This window comes from Gavialis gangeticus, unplaced genomic scaffold, assembly GCF_001723915.1.
Source record: "Gavialis gangeticus isolate Ggan-Ray unplaced genomic scaffold, GavGan_comp1, whole genome shotgun sequence".
Taxonomy (NCBI): Eukaryota; Metazoa; Chordata; order Crocodylia; family Gavialidae; genus Gavialis; species Gavialis gangeticus.
The window spans coordinates 7522222-7531083 of NW_017729030.1; the positions used below are offsets into that span (position 1 = coordinate 7522222).

At 43.8% G+C, this 8862-nt stretch overlaps 1 protein-coding gene across 4 annotated transcripts in view; it reads right to left on the reverse strand.

Annotated features, from left to right (window-relative positions):
- ACSL1 (acyl-CoA synthetase long-chain family member 1) overlaps positions 1–8862 on the reverse strand; it is an 87153-nt gene that overhangs the window by 56437 nt on the left and 21854 nt on the right. For all 4 annotated transcript variants that reach the window (XM_019521911.1, XM_019521908.1, XM_019521909.1 and 1 more), the window contains 3 exons: positions 5452–5566; positions 3060–3124; positions 1459–1560 (listed from right to left, as the gene is read on the reverse strand). In XM_019521911.1, the coding sequence (XP_019377456.1) occupies positions 1459–1560; positions 3060–3124; positions 5452–5566 (282 nt within the window). The remainder of the gene's footprint in view (positions 1–1458; positions 1561–3059; positions 3125–5451; positions 5567–8862) is intronic.

The window sequence follows — 8862 nt, forward strand, 5'->3', positions numbered from 1 at the left end:
AGGGAAGGGTTGTTTGTTTAAGTACTAAATACATGATTTAAAGGATAAGTTTTGTCCTTGGTATTGGACTGAAGGCGTGTATTTAAAAATGTTATTTCTACGTGAAGATGCAGTATCTGAGCTACCAGAAACAAGGTATTAAAGAGCAGTATAGTTTCATCAGCATGGCACTCTACCAGGGCTAAAAGTGCCCTGCTTACTAGGACAGTGGCCTCTTATACCAAGTGCCATGCTAGTATAGCAACATGGCTTACGGAGCGCAAGCAAGCTCTGGTATTCCAACATATTCTGGTTCAACATTAAAGTGTTCTTTAGACCACTTAAGTTTGAATTAACTAATATTTTAAAGGCTTATGATACAAAATGATAGCTTTCAGTAAGCAATGTGGTATTTTAAAACTGATACCAGGTCATCAACTGATGGCTCCCGTAAGTAGGATCTGGGTCTCATCCCTCATTTTTCTTTTCACTACTTATTCAGGCACCTTTATTCAATTATGCCATTCATCTAGCTTCCCAATCTCATTTATTGATCTGTAATATTTGCTATTTTTCCATGTTCTGCCCCAAAGAGTTGGGCGATTTTTGGACCTGTTGGTCCAAGACATTTGAAAAGTTACCTGCCTTTTGACAACACTTGCACTCATGTTTTAAAAATAAAACAAATATGATGCTTATGTGGGTGGCCTAGTTTCTTAACAGTTATGTCACATGCAGATGCTGCATACAGTAGGAGTTTTTTTTTTGTTGGGGGGAGTGAGGGGGGGGGGAGAGGAGATAGACAGTCTTCCCCCCACAACAAATTAACAGCTCCAAGTATATTCTTTGAAAGAGCCTTCAACTTGCTTTCAGTGTCTTGAGCTCTAATGAGCTGAAGAGTCCACATTTTGCTAACATTTTTTGCATGCAAGAGCAGCATGAATTGATACTCTGGGCAAACATTGTGATATCTGGGAGCACTAAACTATTTCTCCAGAGATCCATGCTGAGTTTTGAGATAATACTTTATGAAACTAAGCCATCCAAAAAGTGTTATATTTGTGCTCGTTAAGCAAGGATTATTACTAAGTACCTTAGACATTAAGCCACTAAGTTATCACTTTAAATAAGGACAAGCGAAGGTTGAATGCAACTGAGCAGAGCAAGCAGGTTAGTTTCTCACTTGGGGACATTTATGTCCTGGAGTTAAGTCTTCACTTGACTATTACCCTGTTGTAACCTTACCCTGTAATATGCATCTCCATTTACAGGCCATCTGACCCCAACATTTTCAGAAAGGGAATATTAAATATGGGTTTCCACTACAATTGTTACTTGTATTGCATTGGCCTACATCATAGAAGAATGTGTATAGTAGAAGAAGGGTGCTATTTTAGGAGATTGAACTAGTGTTTGGTAGTATACTTAGGGGTTTGGGGTTTTTTGGAGTTGGCTTTGTCACTCATTTGAGCCTGTTACCTCTGGTCTGTTTTGTGCAAAGATTCCTATATGCTGATCTGGAGCTGGTTTGTAGCCTCTATAAAGTAGAGCTGAACCCACACATTCTGCTCTCTCTGAAACCTGAAAGACAAGACAGTCAGCCAAGTTATTAGCAGCAAGTTGATAAGTGCACTATAAGTATCTGTCTGATGCATGTGTCTCACAGTCTTACTAACTAAATCTACATTTTGAATGTTCTCTAGGTCTGGGATAAAGATGTTGCACTCTCCACTTTTGGTCAATTCAGATGAAGTCTAGTGTCATTCAAAAAAATATTCCAAGTCCTATTCCAGTTGGACCTGGAGGCGCAGTACTATTTCATGCAGATGTGCATAAAACATCCAGGCAGTTGGGCCTGCATTAAATCCAAGGGTTGCTGTACATGAATGGATTAAAATCTCCGATTTCTGGTTGATCTGAGCCAGACTGCATATCATCTATTCCTCATAGAGTTATGAAACTGTACAAGTTTCTCCACAGTGTTTGCAAGAAGGTGGCTTGCTTGCAAACACAGCAGAAAAACAGAGTAGGGGTACAAGAGATGCTTCTAGACATTTCCCATTAGATCTACAATAATGCTCTTCTAATGTAAGCTCAAAATGTTTCTTGTACATAATGGTCAAGTCATTCCCTACCCTCAAGTTGGTGAGAGATTTTTGCTGGCCTCTCAAAACAGAAGCTTTTTCTTAATGACATGAAAATTCTTCTAATTTCAGAATGTTACCATATCATCTAGAGAGCCTAGCAGCATACATTAGATCAGAGTTATAGCAAGTTTAAAGTCAGTCAATACCTTCATTAACGAGAAGTCTGACAGTTATTGCTACTGAGAGACTTTGTTAGGACAAGTCTTTAATTTTATAGATGCATTTGGTTATATAGTAGTGGTCACAAGCACACCTAAGTCAGTTCATTTGTGCTTTCTGAAGCATAACCAATACAGTTTGCATATGCAACTTGTGTGGGCCTGGATATTTGTTTGTAGAGACTGTGCAAGCAGCAACTTAAGGCCCACCTATTGTGATGGGCAGAGCTCCAATGTTGAACGCACACACAGCATCTTAAAGGAGGTTAACTAACTGCTTGCAACGATCGGAACCAAAGGGTTGCCAAGCCATTTGGAATACTAAAACATCTTTTGGGCGTTTTGTTTAGATTTACTTCTAAAAAAGGCACACCTCTCAAAAGTGCTGTTCTCCTGCCGCCATTTCCTCTATGGAGACTGAACTCTTGGACCAGACATTCGAGTCTTGCTAGACTAGGGTGCCAGGGTAACCAAACTATGGTTTGAGCCACAGGCAACTCAGGTAGTACAAACGTAGCTCCTAATGAAAGAAATATAGGAAACTGAGCAGGGGTTGTACGCGCAGATCAGCTCTGGAGCACGTACATCTCAATAGCTCTGTGCCATGCAGCTCTCAGCCATATCAAGTTTAGTTACCCTTCTGTTAAAGAAACAACAAGTGATCTCTCATTAACAGAAGCAGAGGTTACTTCAGACAGCGGCAGAGCTTTACAACATATAACTTGTAGTCATAGCAACAATAATAGCAAATCTTTGAGCTAGAATAGCTCCTTACCTCTTTATAGAAGATCCACTCATATGGTTGATTTGGTTTCCTAACACCAAGACAGGGGCCATTATCTAAGTGGATAGAAGTGCATAGTTACACCAGGTTTGGCTAGAGAGTGTGCAACTAGTCCCACCACCCCAAGGCATGTGGTAGGGCAAGGGCAGTATGGCAGCTGGGCTTAACTTCCTGGCAGTTCCTGTGGCAGTGGCTCCTTATGGTTGCCTCCGCCTGTCACTACCATTGCCAGATCTGCAACAGCTCACCAAAACTCCTTAAGCAGCTCTCCAGCCCAAATAATTGCTCACCCCTGGTATAGACTAAGGACCAAGGTGTTCTCCAGTCTGGACTTCACTCACACAGTACAGTCCAAAATGGACCATGGCCAGATTTGTCTTCAGAGGTCCTAATGTACTTTCTACCCTCTTATGCTAGCCCCTTGTCTTAAAGGGGTTAAGCATTTGCAAGTGCTATACTGAGATACCCCAAGCTAGTCATGAGCACACTAGCTTAAATGTTGTAGGGACTCTAGCAGGGCTGTGCGAAGCTTTGGTAGTGTCATTCAAAAAAAAGAAAGAAAGAAAGAAAGAAAGAAATATTCCAAGTCCTATTCTAGTTGGACCTGAAGCCCCAGTATTATTTCATGCAAATGTGCATAAAAATCTAGGCAGCTGGGCCTGCATTAAATTTGAACAGAACTGGGAGACCAATTAAAAGCTTAATCCGAATCTTGGAAAAGATTTGGCTGCTTTGGAGATTTGGCCATGGACTAGACAGGCAGCAGCCCTCACCATGCTGGACACAGCTGCCTCTGGATGGTAAGTCTGTTGTGGTGGGTGGAAGGACAGGGACAAGTCGCCTAGCTGGGGGAGGGGACATGGGATGCAGGTGCGGCGGAGGCTATGCCCTGCTGCTGCTCACTCCGGGCAGAAGGGGGCAAGCAGCAACATGGCATAGCCCCCGCTCCCAGTGTTACCATGCCTCCAACCCGCATCCCCGCCCCAGCTGGGCAGCTTGTCCCAAGCCCAGCTCCAATCCCTCCCTTCCCCCTCTGCCTACCAGACTTACCAGCTGATGGCAGCTGTGTCCAGTGTGGTGAGGACTGCTACCTGTTTAATCTATGGCCGAATCTCCAAATCCCATTCAGCCTAATTGAACTGGGACAGTGATTCTAATCTCCAAATCAAACCACTGTCCCTCCAAATTGCCCGAATCCAAATCCGAAGTGAATACTTGCTGTTTCACACAGACCTAGACTCTAGTACAAGGCAGTATTATGCCATGATGCCCAAGCTAGCTTGGGCATCTCAGAACAATGCTACCTTGTACCATCTGTTAAGCCTTGTCAAGAGACCCCAATAGTCAAACTTTTGACACTAACAGCCCTGTTACACTGCAGTTTGGATCTGCTCAAATGTTGATCAGTGTTAGGCTAGCTCAAGTTTGAAGCAGCCACACCTTAAAGCTAAAAGCCTTCTCCGACTGTCCCTGACTTGCACACTTCTGCCTTGCCATTGGCAAGTGGGGGCCTCACTAGTACCTACAGCTGCAAGTTGCCACTACAGGGCTGGTGAGCCAGGACAGGCTTCTATCCCTGCTCTAGGGAGGGATGAGGAGGCAGCAAGAACAAGAAGCTGGAAGGCAGAGAGAATTAATGAGATGGGGGTAATGAAGTAAGAGGTAGAAAGGAAGTGGAGGTACAGGAAGGGTGGTGAAGTGAAGTCAGCCAGCCAGTGAAGGATAACAGTCATAAAGAAAAATAAAATTTAAGAAAGAAATAAAAAAAAAGGGGAAGTAAATTAAAGAAGGTCTCAGGTTTTAGTAATTTGGGATTGGAGTGTAGGGGGTGCTGGTCATGCTTCCTAGAATGGCTGCGAAGTAGGAGCAGTGCAGAAAGATACTTTTGGTGAAGCTACTGCCTCTGCCCTGGGAAGGAAGGCCTAGTTCAAGGGTACACCCCCTCTCCCTATTTCTGGGGCTCTCTCTGCCATGCCACCTGGCTAGCTGGCACATGCTCTTTAGCCTGTTTGCATAGGGTTGCACCCCTGGGGGTGGGAAGGTCACACCAAGAGCAGGAGTTGGCTGTGCCAGAATTGTCCCCTGGGCAGTAGAGATCAGGGAGTAGAAAGTTTGTCCACAAAGAACGGGAGGGTGGGAGAAAGGATACTGCATCACTGCAAATTAGGTAGCTCATCTGTTGGGAGTGGCTATGCATTAATGGAATGTAAGATGGGTAACATGGATAAGAAATATAATCATGCTACTCCAGGACATGCTTAAGCTGCCTCAAGTGTGCTTAAAGCTAGATTCTAGTGATATTATGTGGGCAGTTCAGGGGTCAAGAAGTTCCAGAAGCTGCCTAAAATTAACATATGTAATAAGGCCCCAAGAGAGAACTTACCTGATACCTGCATGCCTCTTTGGAAGATATCATGGACTGTTCTCACATCATCATAGTAGTATACCAATGGCTCATCACTATTAAGCAGTGCTGATCGTCGAGCATGCTCACCACCCTACAGAAGAGAAAGAAAAACTGAGCATTTCCAACTAAACTGGAGCGGCACAAGTGTGTTTGGTGAAGGCACTGGTAGTTAGACTGAGACCAAAACAATTCTCTCAAGAGTTATGAAGTTCAGAGGGGCCTGTTCACTGAGGTCCCAGTTATGACTAGAAGTCACAATTCAGAATTTGGATAGTAGCAGAGGACCAGAGTTTGTCCTTCACTTTGCTTAGCATCCTCATGTCAAATTCTCTACTCAGGATTTGAGGTAGCATAAAGATAGGGGAAAAAAAAAGTTTGCTGTTTTTACTTTCTCTATAGGTTGGAGAGTTTTAAATAGGGTGGTTTTGATCTATGTAATGTATTAGAACTCTACCCAGCTTTGTCTTTGTCCTCCCCTCCCCCTTTCTGAGGTATGAGGAAAGTTAACATCATAACCTTTCAAAATTTTAAATCTCTTTGCTTTTGTAAGTTAGACTCAGCATAGCAAAAAAGGTTTTAAGAAATAAAATTAAAAAAAAAAGTGAAGTTCAAGTTAGATTTTAGGAGATCTTAAAACCTATTCCAGAGGAGTTATCCATAAGAAGGTCTATTTGAACACCAGACAGTTATTAATGCACTTTATCACTCCTATACAAGGCATTCAAAAGGAGTGCCTCTTGGTCTAGTTGACAGAGACAGGCAGAGGAGCATGTCTACAAGCTGAAATGGACCAAGTTAAACTGGTCCTGGGGCCAGTTGTGTTCAATATCTTCATTAACTAACTATCTGGAAGATAGCATAGAGTACACCCTAAGCAAGTGACACCAACCAGGGGGGTAGTAGATACACTGAAGGGTAGGGCTAGGATTCAGTGCGACCTAGACAAATTGGAGGATTGGGCCAAAAGAAATCTCATGGAGGTTCAACAAGGACAGAGTGCAAAATCCTGTACTTAGAACAAAAGAATCCCATCCACTGCTACAAGCTTGGGACCAACTGGCTAAGCAGCAGTTCTGCAGAACAGGACCTGGGGGTTACAGTGGACAATAAGATGAAGTATGCTTAGGGGTCCCTTATTGCCAAGGCGGTCAATAGCATACTGGGCTGCATTAGTAGGAGTGTTGCCAGCAAATCAAGGGAAGTAATTCTTCTCTGTTCTGCACTGGTGAGGCCACATCTGGAGTACTGTGGTCAGTTTTTGGGCCCCGCACTACAGACAGGATGCGGACAAAGTTGGAGGGAGTCCAGTGGAGAGCAATGAAAGTGGTTATGGGATTGGGGCATGTGATGTATGCAGAGAGGCTGAGGAAACTGGGCTTCTTCTCTATACTAAATAAGAGACTGAGAGGGGCTGAGATAGCAGTTTTCAGCTACCTAAAGGGTGGTTCAGAAGAGCATGGAGCTAGACTGTTCTTAGCGTGGCACGTGAGAAGACAAGAAGCAATGATCTCAAGTTGCAGCAAGTGAAGTTTAGGTTGGATATTAGGGAAAAAAAAGTCTCACCAGGAGGGTGGTGATGGAACAGGTTAGAGATGCGGTGGAATCCCCATCCTTGAAGGCTTTTAAGGCCCAGCTTGGCAAAGCCCTAGCTAGGATGATATAGTTGGGGATGGTCTGGCTTTGAGCAGGAGGTTGGACTAGATGATCTCTTAAGGTCCCTTCCAACCCTAATTTTCTATGATTCAAGGAAATATACCAAGAGAAAGTTTCACTTCTTAGTTATGCAAGTTGCCATGAGGGCAGTGTTGTCACTATTACTTGTTCACCCAAAAAAAATCAGACAGTTCAGCTAGAACAGGTGTTTTTCAACCTGTTGTCCATAGACCCCTGGGGGACTGCAGACTATTTGTAAGGGGTCCATGAAAGATTACTATGATCAAAAAGTATATGAAAGCCACACCTACAATTCAAATAGGTCTGTACTTCCATTAAAGAGAAATTGTAGGGGTCCGCAAATGGAAAACAAAGTTGAAAGCCACTAAACTAGAGAGTTGTTAGCAAAGTTTTTAGTCACCCAGACATAAGGTCTCACCTTCAATATTACATAAGACTTCATCACTGTTTAAGATCAAGTCACCCAGGCTTTCTTGCCAAGTAGAGTTTTAAAAACTGAATCAGTGCAGATTTATATTGCTTGCGAGTTAGATGCACAAGGAAGTTGTCACATGTTAGGTTCTTTCCCATCAAATAGGTAATAGTCAGTGCTACTCTTAATCTAGTGGTTTTAAGGAAAGGTAACTTGATGATACAAATGTGAAGTCAAAACCCTGCACATGCAATTATTTTAAATGGTACTCTCTTCAATATTAGAAGTGCTAGGCAAATCAGAGACACTTAAGATGCTAACAAAGTAGTAAAATCACAGATAGTGCATGCCATTAGCCATCCTCCACCGACCAACACATTTAAGATAACTTACAGCCACATTAAGCATAAAAGTCACTAGTTTGTGCAGGCACAGCAGGTGCTTCCCTTGCAATAAGCAGCAAGCAGCCAAATACCTTAGCAACACTAATAGATTTGCTTAACTGATAGTCAAAGTGGCAAATAATTTCAGTGGTTCCTTTTCCAGCCATGGCTATTGCTCCAGCCATAAGGCCAATGCTGCCACACAGCACCAACTGTGGTTGGGATGGGCTGCAAGTTTCAGCTACATACTGCACACAAGTGTTTGGTAAAAGAGCCCGCTGCAAGCTATCTGGATGATATATTTAATAGGGCTGTGCGAAGCTTAGGTCACCACTTTGATTCGTTGGAGATTCATCCCAATTCGGTGGCTGAATCTCTGAATCGAATCAGGAGACCCTTTAATCTCTCCAAATAGATTCAGAAAGGTTCAATGACAGACACAACTTTAAATGTTTTTTCTATATACCTCAACATACCAGGTGGCTTGTGAATGCTGAGATGGTGGGGTGGATGAAGTGTCGCACAGGAGCGTGGGGGCAGTCCCCAGAGCACTTGGCAGCAAACCCAGAAGTGGACCAGAAGCACTTCCAAGTTTGCCAGGGAGCGCATGGTGGGGGGTGGGAAAAACAACAAAAAAACCCCACACACACCATCCTGGCTCAGTGACTGCTGCCTCCTGGGTCTGAGGGGGCACCCAGGGTCCTCCCAACAGCCGATTATCAAGCTGGGGGTTGCAGGGGGCCCCCCCCCCAGTGTGCAGGGCAGCAGACCCAGAAGCAGACCGGAACTATTACTGGTCCACTTCCGGGTCTGCTGCCAAGCACATGGGGGGCTCCCCCACACTCTTGTAGGACACTCCATCTGCCCTACCATCTCAGTGTGCACAAGCCACACGTGGTACCTCAAGGTATGTAGAAA